This window comes from Ctenocephalides felis, unplaced genomic scaffold (genome assembly GCF_003426905.1).
Source record: "Ctenocephalides felis isolate EL2017-DRISC unplaced genomic scaffold, ASM342690v1 CF-g0.4_SCAFFOLD_00845, whole genome shotgun sequence".
In the NCBI taxonomy this organism is placed as follows: Eukaryota; Metazoa; Arthropoda; class Insecta; order Siphonaptera; family Pulicidae; genus Ctenocephalides; species Ctenocephalides felis.
Window position 1 is genome coordinate 89903288 of NW_020536999.1, and position 20051 is coordinate 89923338.

General features: G+C 29.4%; 1 protein-coding gene across 1 annotated transcript; it reads right to left on the bottom strand.

The window, feature by feature from the left end:
- Nucleotides 1-1265: 1265 nt before the first annotated feature.
- On the bottom strand, nt 1266-18697 carry LOC113384438 (MAGUK p55 subfamily member 7). The gene is made up of 12 exons (XM_026622156.1): nt 18651-18697; nt 15146-15423; nt 10772-10903; nt 10430-10459; nt 8536-8703; nt 8103-8174; nt 7762-7906; nt 7286-7390; nt 4274-4609; nt 4002-4172; nt 1654-1826; nt 1266-1529 (listed from the first exon to the last, which is right to left on the bottom strand). Exons 1-12 carry the CDS (start codon nt 18691-18693, stop codon nt 1353-1355), a joined length of 1830 nt encoding a protein of 609 aa, XP_026477941.1. The 5' UTR covers nt 18694-18697; the 3' UTR covers nt 1266-1352.
- Between the last annotated feature and the right edge of the window lie 1354 nt (nt 18698-20051).

The window sequence follows — 20051 nt, forward strand, 5'->3', positions numbered from 1 at the left end:
TCTCTCAAAAACTGCCATTTTTCACATATTTAGCTCCGTATCTTCGAAATGGCTGGGCCTGCCTTTGCCAAAAACTAATAAACACTTCTCCCAATCATTACTAATTGAATGTTTTTTGGATCATTCAAATCGGATACTCCGTGTTCTCAAAAACTCGATTTGTATCTTCTGCACTCTTTGCTTCGTATCTCCGAAACGACTGGACCTGCCTTTGCCAAAAACTAATCAGCACATCTCCCTATAAATAAGAATCGAATGTTTTTTTAACCATTCAAATCGGTTGATCCGTGCGCCCGAAAACGTGAACAAAAAATTGTATCCATACATACATACACACACACATCCATTTTTCTGAAGTATGCCAAAATGTTCAGAAACCTTCAAAACGTTAAGAAATGTAAAAATTTTCAATTTCGATTTTTGGACGATTACAATAACTTACCCTACGGGAAGTTAATAAGAGAATCTGAAATAAAAAATATTAAGAGAACCATGTGTTTTTTTCTACTAAATAAAAATCCTCTATCACAATAGAATTTTTTATTGAATAATCCTTTCATAGATTTATGCATAACAAACGAAATATTGTGAAATATAAATAACACAATGTCTCTAGCTCTTAATATAATAAATTCGCTTCGAATCCTCAATATATTCTACAATATCTCTTCAAAGTTTAATTTTAAATCATTCATGGCATCTAAAACATAACGAAGATATATTTTTATTCTCGCAAAATATATTGGAAACTGAAGGAGAACTCTATACAAATTTTAAAAGAGTAATAGATTGAGAGGATCAATGAAGAAATGAGTCGTCAAAAACAAAATATGTATTGAGCTTCAAACAAACAATCCACAATAGTAATAAGAAACACAAAAAGGTTTTTAAACAATTATAATTTAATCTCAACGTTTTCAGAACTATGTACATTCCATCTTCAGGACATTTGTCAACATGATCTTGATCAGAAAATAAACCAAACAAAATGTATAAATAAATTGTATATATAAAAATTACTTAAAGTTGTAAATAAAAGAAACATTAAAAATAAAATAAAAACAGTTGTTATAAAATAAAAATGTTAAAAAGAGTGGGAATAAATAATAATTTTTAAATAAAAGCCTTTTGGTCTATATTACTTATTGGATTGCTTCTTTTAAGCTCAATATATATATATATATATATATATATATATATATATATATATATATATATATATATATATATGTAAACATTAAATCATTTTACCTCGATCTCCTCAAACCTACTACCCTCCTTTCCTATATATTAAAATCATTCTTTATCCTTTATTATAAATAATTAAGTACGATGATATTTGTCTCTTGTCTTCACTGAACCCATCCAGCAGGCACCCACAGGGGTTCCGTCTCCGCTCTCCTGGCTGCCTGCAGCAGTCTCTCGAAAGACACAGCTAGATCACCATTGACCACGCGCTCGTCGAACTGGTGACCGTGCAGGAATTCTATCCTTTGGGAGGAGCGTATCATCTCTCGGAGCTCTTCGTCCTGGGAAAAGGATAAGTAGAGACAAAAATGTGGTAACAGAATAGCTCATTAGATATTATATTAAATATTATGCTTTGATTTTTTTAATTTTGTTACTTATTTAATTTTTATAATTATTTATTACCGTGAATCCTCTAGAATTGGTTTCATCGAATGTGGACTTTGCTCTCATTGCTGCTCGAGTCTCACGTAGTTCTTCAAACTGTGGGGGCTCTATGAATACTATATAAGGCTTCAATTGGGGAGTTCTCAGCATTTTTAAAGCTTGGTAGTGTGGACTGAGGACACAGACAAATCCTAAAAATGAGAAAACAAAGGGGATAAATGATAGTTAAATTTGTGTATCTACTTTATTATAAATTGTCTGAAAATGTTGTAAGTTGTTTAATAATGTTATTTAAAAATGTTGCATTTTGTCTGAAGATGTTGTAAGTTGTCTAAAAATGTTGTAAATTTATCTGAAGATGCTGTAAAGTGTCTGTAAATATTGAAGACTGCTTGAAAATGTTGTAAATTATTTGAAAATGTTATAAATTGTCTGAAAATGTTGTAAGTTGTTTAATAATGATGTCTAAAAATATTGCATAAATGTTGTAAATTGTCTGAAGATGCTGTAAAGTGTCTGTAAACATTGAAGACTGCTTGAAAATATTATAAATGATGTGAAAATATTATAAATTGTCTGAAAATGTTGTAAGTTGTTTAATATTGATGTCTAAAACTGTTGCATTTTGTCTGAAGATGTTGTAAGTAGTCCAAAAATGTTGTAACTTGTCTGAAGATGCTGTAAAGTGTCTGTAAATATTGAAGATTGCTTGAAAATGCTGTAAATTATTTGAAAATGTTATAAATTGTCTGAAAATGTTGTAAGTTGTTTAATAATGATGCCCAAAAATGTTGCATTTTGTCTGAAGATGTTGTAAGTTGTCCAAAAATGTTGTAAATTGTCTGAAGATGCTGTAAAGTATCTGTAAATATTGAAGATTGCTTGAAAATGTTGTTAATTATTTAAAAATGTTATAAATTGTCTGAAAATGTTGTAAGTTGTTTCATAATGATGTCTAAAAATGTTGCATTTTGTCTGAAGATGTTGTAAGTTGTCCAAAAATGTTGTAAATTGTCTGAAGATGCTGCAAACTGTCTGTAAATATTGAAGACTGCTTGAAAATGTTGTAAATTATTTGAAAATTTTATAAATTGTCTGAAAATGTTGTATGTTGTTTAATCATGATGTCTAAAAATGTTGCATTTTGTCTGAAGGTATTGTATGTTGTCCAAAAATTTTGTAAATTGTCTGCAGATGCTGTAAAGTGTCTGTAAATATCAAAAACTGCTTTGAAATGTTGTAAATTATTTAAAAATGTCATAAGTTATCTGAAAATGTTGTAAGTTGTTTAATAATGATGTCTAAAAATGTTGCATTTTGTCTGAAGATGTTGTAAATTGTCCACAAATGTTGTAAATTGTCTGAAGATGCTGTAAAGTGTCTGTAAACATTGAAGACTGCTTTAAAATGTTGTAAATTATTTAAAAATGTTATAAATTGTCCGAAAATGTTGTATGTTGTTTAATAATAATGTCTAAAACTGTTGCATTTTGCCTGAAGATGTTGTAAGTTGTCCAAAAATATTGTAAATTGTCTGAAGATTCTGTAAAGTGCCTATAAATATTGAAGAATACTTGAAATGTTGTAAATTATTTGAAATTGTCTGAAAATGTTGTAAGTTGTTTAATAATGATGTCTAAAAATGTTGCATTTTGTCTGAAAATGTTGTAAGTTGTCCAAAAATGTTGAAAATTGTCTGAAGATGCTGTAAAGTGTCTGTAAATATTGAAGACTGCTTGAAAATGTTGTAAATTATTTGAAAATGTTATAAATTGTCTGTAAATGTGGTAAGTTGTTTAATAATGATGTCTAAAAATGTTGCATTTTGTTGAAGATATTGTGGTTTGTCTGAAAATGTAGAAAGTTGTTTAAAAATGGAATAAATTGTTTGAAAATAATGTAGATTCACTTTAAAAGTTGTAGATTATCTAAAACTGCTGCAAATTATTCAAAATGTTATCTAAAAATGTTGTAAATTGTCTGAAAATACTGTGAACTGTCTATAAACGTTGTTAGTTTTCTTAAAATACTGTAGATCGTCTCAAAATATTGCAATTTGCTTAAAAATAATATAGATTGTCTCAAAATGCTAAAGGTTAATGTCTGAAAACAATGTTATCTTCTGACAATGATGTATATAGTTGTATTCTTATTGTGAAGTAATTTACAACATTTACAGCTTGATGTTAAGTACTAAAAGTAAATAAAATAAAGTTTGTCGTAAAGAACAACATGAGAGCACTGAAAATGAGTTGCTACGCCATCAGTTTCACTTCATCTACTCAGAAAAACTCAACACACTATTATTTTATTAGATTTTAATATATAAATATATATATATATATATATATATATATATTATTTACCTGCATTAACTAGTGACTTAACACTCTCTGCAGAAGTTCCATACAAATTTCCTTTGTATTCACCATGCTCGATAAACTTTCCTGCAGCAATATCCTCCTCCATTTTCTCTCTAGAGACAAACCAGTACTCTTTGCCATTTTCTTCACCTTGTCTTATTGCACGAGATGTATCTAAAATGATAATAGAAAGGTAAATAGAGAAATATATAAATTACATGTAAAAAGCTATCAGTAATAATAATAATAAATCATCCTTTATCCTTTCTACTTACACGGTATAGGTGTTTTATATTTCTCAACATCCGTAGCAATCAAACGCCTCTTCAGCTCGTTCCTGCCAACCCCAGGAGCTCCAACAAGCACCAGGGGCCTGTAAAGTCCTGCCCTTGGATACAATTTAGCCACTTCCTCATATGTGGCCACATGTTCTCTGTCGAAGTCATCACACTCTGCTGTATCGTACATTATTTTCTTAGTCTTGATAGTTTGCAAAGCACATGTGTCCACAGTCCGAGATGGACTGTTGCAGTTAGTAGTTGAGTTGAGGCGTGAAGGGTTAGAACAGGCTAACATGCTCGTGGGGAGGATCGAGGTTGATGTACAGAGCCCTGAGAGGAAGATGATGATGGTAGATGATAATAGATTAGATTATTAGTGATGAAGGCATGTGTAATCTAGTTGGAAATGACATTTTACCTTGTTATAAGTAACATGAACTAGATAAATGTAAGTAATCAAGTAAGCTGTCAGCTTGTCTGTTTACTAGTGTAACTATTTACTTCCATACCAGTCTATCTCTCTTTTCTTTTCCATCTATTTACCAATATACCTGTTTATCTGTATACCTGTCTCTACTTGCCTCCTGTCTAATTGTTAACCAGCCTACTTATTTATTAGTCTGCCAGTCTATCTGTCTACCTTTCTCTCATTCAACCAGATTATTTGTCTATCTTTCTCCTTCTCCACTTTTTTATCTGATTACTTGTCTACAATATACCTTTTTATCATCTGTCTACCTGTTTACCTCTCTATTTCCTCCTAATTGTTAACCAGCCTACTTATTTATTAGTCTGTCAGTCTATCTGTCTACCTTTCTTTCATTCAACCAGATTATTTGTCTATCTGTCTCATTCTCCACTTTTTTGTCTGATTACCTGATTACTTGTCTACAACCATTCCACGTTTATCTGTCTACCTAATTACCTGTCTACTTGCCTCTTGTCTTCCTGTCTTATTGTTAACCAGCCTACTTATTTATTAGTCTGCCAGTCTATCTGTCTACCTTTCTCTCATTCTATCAGATTATTTGTCTATCTTTCTCCTTCTTCACTTTTTTATCTGATTACTTGTCTACAATATACCTTTTTATCATCTGTCTACCTGTTTACCTCTCTATTTCCTCCTAATTGTTAACCAGCCTACTTATTTATTAGTCTGTCAGTCTATCTGTCTACCTTTCTTTCATTCAACCAGATTATTTGTCTATCTGTCTCATTCTCCACTTTTTTGTCTGATTACCTGATTACTTGTCTACAACCATTCCACGTTTATCTGTCTACCTAATTACCTGTCTACTTGCCTCTTGTCTTCCTGTCTTATTGTTAACCAGCCTACTTATTTATTAGTCTGCCAGTCTATCTGTCTACCTTTCTCTCATTCTATCAGATTATTTGTCTATCTTTCTCCTTCTTCACTTTGTTATCTGATTACCTGATTACTCGTCTACAATATACCTTTTTATCTGTCTACCTGTTTACCTCTCTATTTGCCTCCTAATTGTTAACCAGCCTACTTATTTATTAGTCTGTCAGTCTATCTGTCTACCTTTCTTTCATTCAACCAGATTATTTGTCTATCTGTCTCCTTCTCCACTTATTTATCTGATTACCTAATTACTTGTCTACAATATACCTGTTTATCTGTCTACCTGTATACCTCTCTACTTGCCTCTTGTCTAATTGTTATCCAGCCTATTTATTTTTCAGTCTGCCAGTCTATCTCTCTACCTTTCTCTTACTCTACCAGATTATTTGTCTATCTGTCTCCTTCTCCACTTCTTTATCTGATTGCCTGATTACTTGTCTACAATATACCTGTTTATCTGTCTACCTGTTAACCTCTCTCCTTGCCTCCTGTCTAATTGTTAACCAGCTTACTTATTTATTATTGTGCCAGTCTATCTGTCTACCTTTCTCTCATTCTACCAGATTATTTGTCTATCTGTCACCTTTTCTATGTTTTTATCTGATTACCTCTGATTACTTATCTACCTGCCTACCTGTATAAATGTTTACCTGACTAGACGTTCATCTATTTGCCAATAATTCTATTAAATTTGGATAAATCATTTGTAAAAATCATAAATGTGATTTTTTTCTGCATCTGCAAAATCGCTGGACCTGCATTAGTAAAATATTTTTTGAATCCATTAAGTTGATCGCTCCATTCACTTAAAACCTGTTATTTTTTATAATTTTTGATCTGTACCTCTGAAACGGCAGATCCTGCCTTAGATAAAAACTAATCAACACTTCTCTCCAACAATATATTTCTAACAATCTATTTCTATAGAAATCGATGTTTTTTGAATCACTCAAATCGGCTTACCCGCGCTGTCGAAATTGTGCATGAAAAATTGTATCCACACATCCATACACACACTCATTTGTTTGGTTATTATATGATAAATAAATATGTAGATGATATGAGAATGAATTCACAAGTAGAGTTAATTTATATTAGATTTATATGTTGTTCGTTATTAAAGAATATGATTAGTTAATGATGCAATGCAAATAAACCATGATTTATAGACATTAACAGTCTATAAAAGACTTTTTTTAAATTTCAATTTTGGTTGCAACTGTTAAAAAAATTATCCAGTAACATTTTAGATAATTTTGATCAGAAAACAATAAAAAATAAATTATAGCGTTTCCATTGAATTTTCATCAATATGATAACAATATGAAACAATATAAATTTTTACAACAAAAAAAGTTAAAACATAAAAATAAAAATAACAATAATAGGAATAATAGTAATTCATAATATCAAAAAAACCATAATAATTATAAAAATAATATTAGTAATAATAATAACAATTATGAATAACAAAGTTAATGAAAAAAATAAAAATAAAGTAATAAAAAGTGCATACATTCTAGTTTGAATAATTACAAAAGCCACTAACTTTTATTACTCAGTCAATTACATTTTTGCTGTGCAGTTTGCACGAGAAAATTCTAAAACTCCTACTATTGTATATAAATAGTCCTACATACCATGTGCATCTACATCAGCATGTCTTTGTTCGCTTCTCTCATGAAGGACTCTACGTTCTTGTAAGGCTCTGCTTGGTATTAATCCTGCACGCATATTTTTATCACCTAAAATATACAATAAACATATTAGAGGTTATGGATTTTGTTATACATTTGCTTTTAGAAAAATATAGGATAATAAGAAATCTAAAATCATCTGAAAAAATAATCCATTTTTAAAAAACTTAGTTAAAAAGAACACCATTTATGTCAACAAATTACCATATTCATTAATCATTAAAAGTAGTACTTAATAAAAATAGTGATAGTTTAATATAAGTTTACACAATAAGGCTGTAAGGCTATACTACATTTTGGTTTCTGTTTATTTGTTACTAAAATAAATGATTAAAATAAGCTTTAGTATCAATTAAGAATTAATACTCAATTAAAATCAAATTGAATCACTTTGTTTATTTCCTTTCTTTTTTTCATACCTTCCCTTCTGGCTTGCCACCAATAAGCATCATCCTGAGAAACAATATGTAATATAGTGCCTCGCTCAAAAGCCAATCCTGCTTCTTTACAAGGTATATAAGGATCTTCACTAGGAACATAGTCAAAATGTGCCCTAACACGCACCTAAAACAAACCAAAAATAATAAAAAAAGCCAAAATATTATATGATAGTAGTAATATTATAAGAAAAATCCAAAATACTATATGATAAAAATAATATTATATGAAAAATCCAAAATACTATATGATAGTAGTAATATTATATGAAAAATTCAAAATATTATATGATATTAGTAATTGATTTTTATATTTTGCTCACCTTGCTTTCTCGTAGACCCATTTTGCCATCTGCTGGTACTAATTTAAATGTTATTGTACCTTCTGAATTTTGCTGAAAATTAAAATACTTTAGTAATAGATAATAAAAATATTACTAATTAATAGTTGTCAGATCATTTGAATAATAAAAGTAAAGAGCTGTAAGAAAAACAATTAAAATTAAATAAGATCTATATAAAGAAAACTGGATTGGATACATAATTCCATCAAAAAAACAAAAGAACTGAAAAGATTCTTATGAAAGATAAATGTAAATAATCAACAGTCTTATACAAGAATAAAATTTCAGAAGATTAAAATCAAAGATCAAATTTTAGAAGTAGAGTACAAACAAGTCTAGATAAATAAATAAACTGGCCTTGTCTTCAATTATTACTATTATTACTATTATTATCATTATATATTTTCCTTACCAGTATTGTAAGTACATCTGCCGGAGTCTTCCCTTCAACATTAATATTATTAACTTCAACAACCTCATCTCCTACATGAATAAGTCCTGATCTGTCGGCAGCACCGCCATGCATTATTCTTGCTATTACTATTTTGCCTGACTCTTCATCCATTTTAATTGTAGCACCCTGGATAAATAGAAAAATGATTAAAACAAAATTAAGTATTTTTTATAATATACAGATATGAAATATTAGATTTTAAACTAATAATATTATTCATCACAATGCTTTCTAGAATTCTAGTACTTTATTTAAATCTTTAATTGTAAAATATGAAATTTGAATATTATTCTTATTATGTATATTTTTAAACAATAATGATATAATACTTATTACTAAATACTAAAATAAATTTTAAAAATACTACAATATATATATTACTAATACGTCGAATTGAAAAAAATAAATAAATATAGACAAACATTTATTTATACATTTCCACACTAGATGTGTGTCATCATTCAGATAAAAATTCTACAAAATATTGAATGAATATCGTAACAATAAAATAATTTGTAAATTGAATTAAAATACTGTGTACCAACTAGGAGAAGGGCTTCATAATATAAAGATGCTCATAATATAATATAAAAACACAAAATTATAGAAATTTAATTGAATTAGTTTCAAATTTACCGGCTACACAAAATGACTAAAACAAGCTTCAGTAAATCTTCTAAGGTGTACATTTTATCTTTATTTAGAATGACAGCACAGTTTGTATTAAAATTAGAATTAAATTCTGAATCGTTTGAACTTTTAGAATTACAAATATGTTAATTCTTGAAAATATTTTGAAAACTTTTCCCTACATAACAAACACCGCAATCATTGCAATTTGCATTACAAACTTTACATGAAATTTTATTTGTAGGTGCATATGTTTATTTATTTTTTATAATTCAACAATTATTAGAAATACAATATATGTTTTTATTTATACATATCAAAAGGTTAAATTTTTAATCAAGCATAAGACTAATGAAGGAGCACCAATTTTACTCGTCTCAGATTTATGTGATATAATAATAATAAATGATCTTAAAATGATATAAAAGGAAACCTAAACAATAAATTAATAATATAAATAAATTAAACCACTTATTATTTATATTATTAAAATTATATCAAATTTCATAGACTTTTTTCATGTTTATAAGTCCGATCTAGACGAATAAATTTGACTTATATATATTAGATGGTAGAGTCTTGAATTTGTAAACAATTTGTAGAGCTTCAAACAAATAATCTAAAAAGTAATAAAAAACAAAAAAGATTGAATTACAAAATTTGTTTTTTCGTCTGAAAATAAATTTATAAAATCACTTTTTTTGATGAAAACTTTTTTAGTGAAAAAGTGTTAGTGTATAATCAATCATATAGATAATTAATTCTGTTTTTTCAGTACCCTTTTTTAAAACTTTCTAAAACTCCCTAATTTTTTAACATTTTTAATATTTTGTTATACCATCCACTCATTTATTTTTATCATTTTCATTTTGATTATATTGTCATATTTCTGTACATTATTTTTTCAACAATGGTATTCATTAAATATAAAAAAAATCCATCATCTTCTACTTTTCTTAAACATATTGTTTGCTTAAAACTTATCAAGATCATGTTTTTTAACAGATATCATAAAGATGGAACGTACCTAGTTCCGAAACGTCGACAGTAAATAAAAAAAAAATGGATTTTTAAAAAACTTGTTTTGTTTTTTATTACTTTTTGGATTCTTTGTTCGAAGCTCTACAATATATATATATATATATATATATATATATATATATATATATATATATATATTATTTTTATACAAACATCTACACAAAGTATTAATCGAGCTTACCACGATAGGCTCGCTGCCTTGCCCTCCAGTCTATAGGCAAGCCATAAAATAAATACTTATATATAATTAAAAACATTTTACACTAAAACATACTACAAAAATTTATAATAGTCATAAAAAATACATTCTACATTGTACATACAGTAGAAATAAACTGATTCTCTATCAATACTTATTTATCATAATAAGTACTTTCAATGTATTTTTTATGAATAAATTTTAAAGAACTAATTTTAAATAAGGTAAAATGTTATAACTATAGAAAAATTCACACTACACACTATATTATATATATATATATATATATATATATATATATATATATATATATATTGGATTTACCATCGGTTCATTGCTCTTAACAAGTTGTACAATCTTAATCGTCTCTTCATCCTCATCAACTTCTAAAGGAATATCTGGCAAATGAGGATAGTAGTCTTTTTGAGCAACTGCATCGTGGGCACATAATAAACCCTATATTACAAAAAATAGATCAATGATAATAATTTATTATTTATGATATAAATAGAAATATAAATGTAATTTTTATATGAATATATGATGATGAGTACAGACAGATTATAAGCAGGATTAAAATAAATAATTTATTTAACTAAATGTAAAGGCATGATATAAAAGCACTAAATACAATAATCTATATTTCTCTATCTATATATAATGTGTTAGTAATTATACTTATAAGTAAAATAAAACAACACTTACTAAAATACTTAATCGCAACCTCTTCAACATCACAAATGTTTTTTTTAATTAATACTATAATTTGTCAATTTACTATTAAAACTACACATGCACTATTATTGTAAAACAATTTGCTTGTTTTGATATTCTAATACTAGTTTTTTTTTTCAAATATTCGGAAATAAAGATAATGGTCACGTTAGAAGGTCAGAGCTAACCTTGACCTACGTTTTGATAAATTTACAGTTTAAAATGATTTTTAATCAATATTATATAATTTATTCCTGTGACTTCGCACACAAGAAAGCTTCTGACCAAAATCCTTGATCCTAAAGATTGAGCAGCACATGAGCAAAGACCATTTTGGTTTCAGAAAAACAAAGAGGCACCAGAGACGCCATTGGATTTTTAAGGATAATTTTGGATAGATGTCTCGATTTTAATGAAGAAATCTGCTTCTGCTTCATAGATTGGCAGAAAGCCTTTGACAGAGTGATTTGGAAAACACTTATGGGAATTTTAGAAGCTATTGGCATCGATTGGAGAGACCGCAGGCTGATCCTGAATCTTTATTTGTTATAGAAAGTTAAGGCTGGAGTGAATCAATCAGTTTGGTTTTAGAAAAGGAAGAGGCACCAGAGACGCCATTGGAGTTTTAAGGATAATGTCGGATAGATGTCTCGATTTTAATGAGGGCATCTGCTTCTGTTTCATAGATTGGCAGAAAGCATTTGACAGTGTGAATTGGAATACACTTATGAGAATTTTAAAAGCTATTGGCATCAGGAGAGACCGCAGGCTGATCCTGAATCTTTATTTGTTATAGAAAGTTAAGGTTGGAGTGAATCAAGCAGTTTGGTTTTAGAAAAGGAAGGGGCACCAGAGACGCCATTGGAGTATTGAGGATAATGTCGGATAGATGTCTCGATTTTAATGAGGGCATCTGCTTCTGCTTCATAGATTGGCAGAAAGCCTTTGACAGAGTGATTGGAAAACACTTATGGGAATTTTAGAAGCTATTGGCATCGATTGGAGAGACCGCAGGCTGATCCTGAATCTTTATTTGTTATAGAAAGTTAAGGTTGGAGTGAATCAAGCAGTTTGGTTTTAGAAAAGGAAGAGGCACCAGAGACGCCACTGGAGTTTTAAGGATAATGTCGGATAGATGTCTCGATTTTAATGAGGACATCTGCTTCTGCTTCATAGATTGGCAGAAAGCCTTTGACAGAGTGATTTGGAAAACACTTATGGGAATTTTAGAAGCTATTGGCATCGATTGGAGAGACCGCAGGCTGATCCTGAATCTTTATTTGGGATAGAAAGTCAAGGTTTGAGTAAATCAAAGAGATAAAAAAGCGTTCAAATATGGAGAGGAGTGCGGCAAGGATGCTGTATGTCACCCATTCAATCTGTATGGAGAATGGCTCCTCAACAAGGCACTTGAAGGCGCAGAAGATTTTTAGATTGGAAGAAGAAGAATCACCACCATAAAGTATGCTGATGATCTAGTGGTGATATCAAAAAACCAAACACCGAGCAGCAAAACATGATGTGCAGAATGGTTGAAGTGGGCAGAAGATACGGAATGCTGTTCAACATCGATAAATCGAAAGTGATAAGAGTATCAAAACGAAATGATCCTCTGAAGATAACAGTAGAAAATCGAGAATTGGAAGACGTTGATCATTTCAAATATTTAGGAAACATTCTGACCAGAGACGGATACTGCACGGGAGAGATCAGGACAAGGATCGCAAGTGCCAAGGCGGCGTTCAGGAAGAAGAGAACGCTACTGACAAAAAACTAAATCTCTACTTGCGCAAGAGACTGATAAAATGCTATGTCTGGAGCATAGCTCTGTATACATGAACTCTAAGAAAAGCCAACAAGAACTATTTGGAGAGCTTTGAAATGTGGTGGTGGAGGCAAATGGAGAAAATAAAGTGGACTGACAAGACAACAAATGAAGAAGTCCTGAGAAGAGTGGGCAAAGAAAGGACTCTACTGAGCATGATCCTGAAAAGAAAAGGAAACTGGATCGGACCCATTCTGCAAAAGAGTGCCTCCTACACGACGTCGTCAAAGGCAAAATAGAAGGACTGTGAGAATTGGGAATAAGAAGAATGCAGTTGGTTGATGACTGTAGTAATACAGAAAACTGAAAGCAAAAGCACAGGATCAGGAAGCATGAAAGCAGAAGTTTGGAAAGGAAAATTCATAAAAATGAATATAAAGTGATTAGTGGTCATTAATTAATGGTAATGAAACGGTAATGGGGATAATAAACAAGAGAGGGGAAATAATCATCGATTTTGCGGTGCTCTCATATCATGGACCTGCATTCGGGCAGACTACTATTTATCATTATTGTTATTATTATTATATAATTTATGGTAACAAAAATGTTACAAAAAAAATCATGCACCTTTAGATTAATCTACTATTTCCAATATTTATTATCATACTGAATAACCAACTCTTGCAAAAACTTAGCGATGTGCCGACTCGATATCGAAATTTCCAAAAAAACAATTTATTTTTCAAGGGTTCTCCATCCCTAACCTTTTTTTTAATTAAATTTCGGAATCAATTTTTTTTTAATTTTAGATTTCATAATGAGGAATTGAAATATACCTACAACTCTAAATTTTTACCCTCCTACCACAAATCCCTATTTCATAATAGTCATTTTAGTAGAGTCCAATCACTTTTCACGAAGTTCGATAACTATTTTTTTCTTTGTGAAAATTTTCCACTAAATTTGATATCAAGATTTTTCTGAGCTTATTCGAAACATTTTCAAAACAATTCTTAGATTGGGCAATGGAAAGGTCAACATAGATAAAACTAATTGGGTTAAGATATTGTTTAATTCATAATCAGGATTATCCTATTGTCAAAATATTTCCCAATGTGCTCAAGCAGTGGTTTCCAACCTTTTTTGCACCGTGTCCCACCACTCTAATGAATAAAATTGTTAAAAAATTAAGGGAAAATTTTTTCAACAATTTAATTTTGTAAATACTTAACTAATATTATCAGACAGACAAATTAACACATATGCATAAATCAGTCAACATATGCATAAAAACTAACTGATTTTTGTTTATTTTTTTATATCACTGCAAAATTTTGGATCATTTCCCAAAATAGTATTCTAGAAATGCGCCCCCCTTAAAACAGCCTGGCGTTTATCTGGAGGGGCAGGCCTACTGGTTGAAAACCACTGACTTAGTTCATAAATGGGTTGCAGAAAAAACAATTTTAGCAAAAAAAATTGAATATTAAAATCAAAAGATATAAATATATAATACAACAGTTTTTAGGAGGAACCTATTTACCATAAAAACCAAAGCTGTAAATTTTCCACAAAGTTTTTGAATTCTCATTCATTCGAGAAGTATGCACATCATATTTTGAAAATGAATTTGTAGTTCAGATTTTGGTTCGTAATTTAAAAATAAATGAATTAACAAAAAATATATATCAAAACCTTGAATCTCCAACAATTCAATTTGAATAAAATCAGTTTCAGATCATGCTAGCAATGACTATCATAATGCCCCATGATAATTTATATGTGGCATGCGTTGCAGTGGGTCAACCATCCATATAAATTTCGCTAACCTTTCCTAACCTAAATACCACGTGCTTCTACATCCAAAATTAGTTAGTTAGATAGTTAATTATACTAAAAATTTCTAGAAATAATTGCAAACAATAAATAATGTTTACTGGGTCAGCTAGTATATATTTATATACATATATTAGGTTGTCAAATATCTCCCTTCCGCTTTTATATATATATATATATATATATATATATATATACCAGCTGACCCGGTAATTTATTTATAACTCGCCATCAAGTTCATGCAAGTTCATTCAAATCAAGTAAAACCTGATTCAAATCAGTCTATTAAAAGTTTGATTCGAGTGATTCAAATGAGCACATCCCAACTAAAACTTCTAAAAACATTACACCCCCATGCAATTACCATCACCCCCCGTTACCTGAACATGTGGTGTCTGTAACAGATGAAACAATTCTTTACAATCGGATGAGACATGACACCTCTGAGCAAGCATATCGAGCACCTCTAAAGCTATTTGCATAGAAGTCGATAGCATTGGAAAGAACTTATCGTCTTTTCCATTTGCTATGATTTTGTTATGTACCGTCACCAAAGCATTTAGTTCTTTCGATTGTAATAACTCACTCAGGAAATTTATCTCTTCAACTGAATGCAGAGACGTGGCATCCTTCAAGGAGTTTAGGAGCTTTGAAAGCGCTGAAATGGAAAGAAGACAAGTGAATGGAATGGAAATGGAAATAGATTTACATACAATACATATATTATGTACACAATAAGAATTATAAATTGAACATGAAGTGAAACTTCTAATGAGCAATGTGGTAAATTGTTTTAAACTGCTGTAGATTGTCTGAAAATGTTGTGGATTGTATGAAAATATAGTAGATTATATAAGAATATTGAAAATTTAGTAAATGAGATTGTCTGATAATGTTGTAAATTGTCTCAAAATGTTGTAGCTTGACTGATAATGTCGTAGCTTGTCTGATATTGTAAATTGTCTTAAAATGTTCTGGTTAAAAACTGGCTTAAAATGTTGTAGATAGTCTCAAAATGCTGTAGATTGTCTGATAATGTTGTAAATTGTCTCAGGATGTTGTAGCTTGACTAATGTTGTAGCTTGTCTGAGAAGGTTGTAGGTTGTCTAAAAGTGCTGTATTTTGTCTCAAAATATTGTGAGTTGTCTAATAATGTTATAAATGGTCTAAAAATGTTGTAAATTATCTCAAAATGTTGTAGCTTGACTGATAATGTTGTAGCTTGTCTGATAATTTTGTAGATTGTTTAAAAGTGTTGTAGCTTGCCTTGCAAGGGTTGTAGGCTGGCTGAAAAGAAAATGTTGTAAATTATCTGATAAAGTTGTAAATTGTCTCAAAATATTGTAGCTTGACTGATAATTTTGTAGCTTGACTGATAATGTTATAGCTTGTCCAAATAGGTTGTAGGTTGTCGGAAAATGTTGTAGATAATAGCCTGATAATATTGTAAATTATCTCAAAATGTTGTAGATTGACTGATAATGTTGTAAATTGTCTGAAAAGGTTGTAGGGTGTCTGAAAATGTTTTAAAGTATTTAATAATGTTGTAAGTTGTCTGTAAATGTTGTAGATTGTCTGATAATATTGTAAATTATCTTAAAATGTTGTAGCTTGACTGATAATGTTGTAGCTTGTCTGATAATGCTGTAGATTGTCTAAAAATGTTGTTAATTGTGTGAAAATGTAGTAAGGTGTCTGCAATTGTTGCAGATTGTCTGATAATGTTGTATATGATCTCAAAATGTTGTAGCTGGTCTGATAATGTTGTAGATTGTCTAAAATGGTTTATAAATGATGTTTATTGTCCAATAATGTTGTAAATCATCTAAAAATTAGCTTGTCTGAAAATGTCGTAGATTGTCTGAAAATTTTGTAGATTGACTGAAAAAGTTGTCTAAAGATGTTCTTAATTATCTGAAAATATAGTAAAGTATCTGAATTTGTGGCAGATTTTCTAATAATGTTGTAACTTGTCTTAAAGTAGTTTTTGCAAGAAATATTGCAAATGTAGAACTCGCAAAGCATTTCTTGCCTTACTTTAAAATATAATAGTTATATTTTAAGCAACAAAAGCCATAAACGTTTGTCTTAAAGAAATAATATGAGTTCACAAACATTTTACAATTATTTTTTGTGAAAGTGCCGAATATATAAACAATTAGATGTTTCTAATTCCTCTTTTCTATGACTTTAAATATGTTGAAACTAAGTAAGTCTACAAAGGTTATCAAAACATGGTTTTTGAATTAAATCAACATTTCTAAGCCTAAACATTGAATTTTGTATCTATAGCAAACATAATCTTAAAGTTCTCATCATTATTATTAACATTTTGCAAAGTTTCTTCAATTGACAACCTAAACTACACATAGATTTAATTAACAAAACAATTATACCATCTATTCTGTTCAAAATTTAAAATTTTTATTGAAACAATTAATGCAAAACAGATTTATGCACACCTTTTTGCATATTTGAATCCCTTTACAAATTAGGTTTATTAATCGAATTGCTATAAAGGTTCACTTCAATAATTTATACACTAGTATTAAAATTACGAATTACTATATACTTTTTTACAATACAAACTTTCACAATCACGATGTATTTATAATTATTTCTCTGGACTAATATAATAATAATCTTGATTTAAGTTTTTGTACTCACACTTAGGTTCTCGAAACCTCTTTTATAAAACATTCAATATTTTTAGCATGAAAAAATAAAGAATATTAGTTAAATTTGGACCACAAATCACTCATGGTAAAAAAAACTATACAAAAATATAATTTTCTTGGATTTTCTGGTGAATTTAGATATTAGATGGAAGATTCTGGTATATTTAGAACTTCTGTAAAAGTTCTTAGCCTCAATTCTGTTACTTATTTAGCAAAATATAATATGTATTGTCGAGTAGATGTTACAAAAACCATTGTTTAATTAATTTTGCTCAAGAATTTATGGTCTCAAATACTTAATCCTGAAGGCATTATTAAATGTAGCATTTGCTTCTTTCAAAAGTAATTGTTGAAATGTTTACTTTGCCTAAAATATATGATAATTAGTATAATAATGATGAATTACTTGTGAAATTTATAGAAGCATCTTTTTCCATGGATTTCTTGGTAATTCAAAATATTAATTTTAATTGTTGAAATGGTTTTTTTGTTAAAATATATGATAATTAGTATAATAACAATAAATTACTCATAACTATAAAATCTATACAAGCATCTTTTTGTCACAGATTTGTTGGTAAATCAAAATATTGGTTTTAATTGTTGAAATGTTTTCTTTGCCTAAAATATATAATAATTAGTATAACGATAAATCACCCATGGCTGTAAAATCTATACAAGCATCTTTTTGTCAAGGATTTCTTGGTAAATCAAAATATTGGTTTTAATATTTAAATATCTGTAAAGGTTTGTAACATCTTTGTGATACTTTGATAAAATTTGATATGTATCTACTCGACACATTTTACAACATCCTTTGATCAATGGTCTCAACCAAATATTTGATTCTGAATGCATTAATAAATATAGTATTTGTGTCTATAAAAACTAATCAGTTATGTTTTCTTTGCCAGTTTATACCTAAAATATATAATAATTAGTATATTGGTATCGGTTACCCCAAATTCGAGAATAGTATGTGTGTGCATAAGTAATTTTTCATATAGCAAGCTAAGTCTTTTGTCTCAGTATATCAGTATATAAACAGCAATCAATTTTCTGCACATTTTATCAAAAATATACTTTAATTTTACCAATTGTACCCTTCGAAAGATCCTTAACACCTGTCTCACGTATATATTCAACATTTTCACTCAAAATAATAAAATTATCACTAAAACTCATAATAAATCAAACAATTCTTTACCCGGGTCCCAATTTGATGAATGAGGCATAACTTCTGCTGTCATTATTAAAAACAGCTAAAAGACACTTTTATTATTAAAATGTCAATTTAGTTATTGTATTTATTATAATATTTTCATTTTAATTGGTTATTTTAAAGCACCAGATATGGGACATAAGTATTTTTAGATTAGCCAGAGTTACCTTGTGTAATAGTATAGGAAACAAATATAATAGATTTTGGCATTATTCCAAAATTTCGAAAACGTTTGCAAATTTGAATTTTGGATTTTATTGTATTTTTTTTATTACAAAGTGTTTTAAGGTAATTTGATTATGAGTTTAGTTGGTGTTGGTTTATTTTTTTTGGATTTTGTAATACACTTAATATTATGTGAAGGAGGTTATTGATGTTTCGAGTTAATTAATCGGTTTTGTTTCAGTTTTAATTAATAGTTTTGAATATTTCACTCATTATTTATTAATTATTAAGAACGAAAACATTGGGCAGGCGAAAGAGACGATAAATGTCATATAATATGCATGGGGTTGCCAGATGCGAAATATTTTAGAATAGGAAAATGGTAGAAAAATGAATAATATTCATTAACAAAAATGTATTTAAAAAAAAGTATTTAACAGGGCTTAATTTTATTCACTTTTGTTATCGGTATTATTAATCAATTTAATTAAATGTATTTTGAAAATGCATTTGTGGGTTGTTTTATTGTATTGCAAACTAGGTCTTTTGTCTGGGTATGTTGGCCTAAATAATACCAACTAAAACCTCAGTTTATCTCTTGCCTCTTGTCCCCACCGCCGTTTAAGCATTACTTTATGGGGGAGGCTCTAGAACTCCACAATCCTCACTTCTAATTAATTTTTTGTCCAAAATTGTGTATGTGTTTTTTTTTTGTATAGCGATGGAAATGCTTTTATGCATTCCAGACTGGTGTTCTGTCTGGCTATGTCGAACTCAATACCGCCCTGGTATAATACCGACTAAAACCTCCGCTTTGCCCTTGCCTCTGGTCCCCACGAAAACAGCCTTTAGGCATCACTTCGTGGGGGAAGGATCTAGAATGTTATAATTCTTAACTTGTTATAATGAATGTTATAATTCTTAAACATACTCATCATTTAAATGGGCGAAGTCCCATTTGCCCTTTCTCTTTCCATAGAACGCAATTGCGTATGTGTGTGTGCATGTGTTTGTATGTTTGTATGTGTGGGTATATAGTAGTCCAGTAATTTAAGCTAAAATTAGGAAAGAATCTTGGAACTCGAGATACCCAGCTGTAAGCCTGTAAATACTTGTATATTGACACCTACATGTGTATTTACAGACTTACAGCTGGGTGTCTCGAATTCCGAGGTAAACTCACTATAATGACTAGACTATAAGCCAAAAGTTGACTCTACG

Bases quoted from the DNA above. Each gene is read 5' to 3' on its own strand.
- LOC113384438 (XM_026622156.1), bottom strand. From the start codon at position 18,693: ATGACAGCAGAAGTTATGCCTCATTCATCAAATTGGGACCCGG. The intron at 8,704-10,429 runs GTAAGCTCGATT...CTATTTATCCAG, and splicing joins AAGGCAGCGAGCCTATCGTG to GGTGCTACAATTAAAATGGA. The intron at 1,530-1,653 runs GTAATAAATAAT...TCCTTTTCCCAG, and splicing joins CCAATTCTAGAGGATTCACG to GACGAAGAGCTCCGAGAGAT.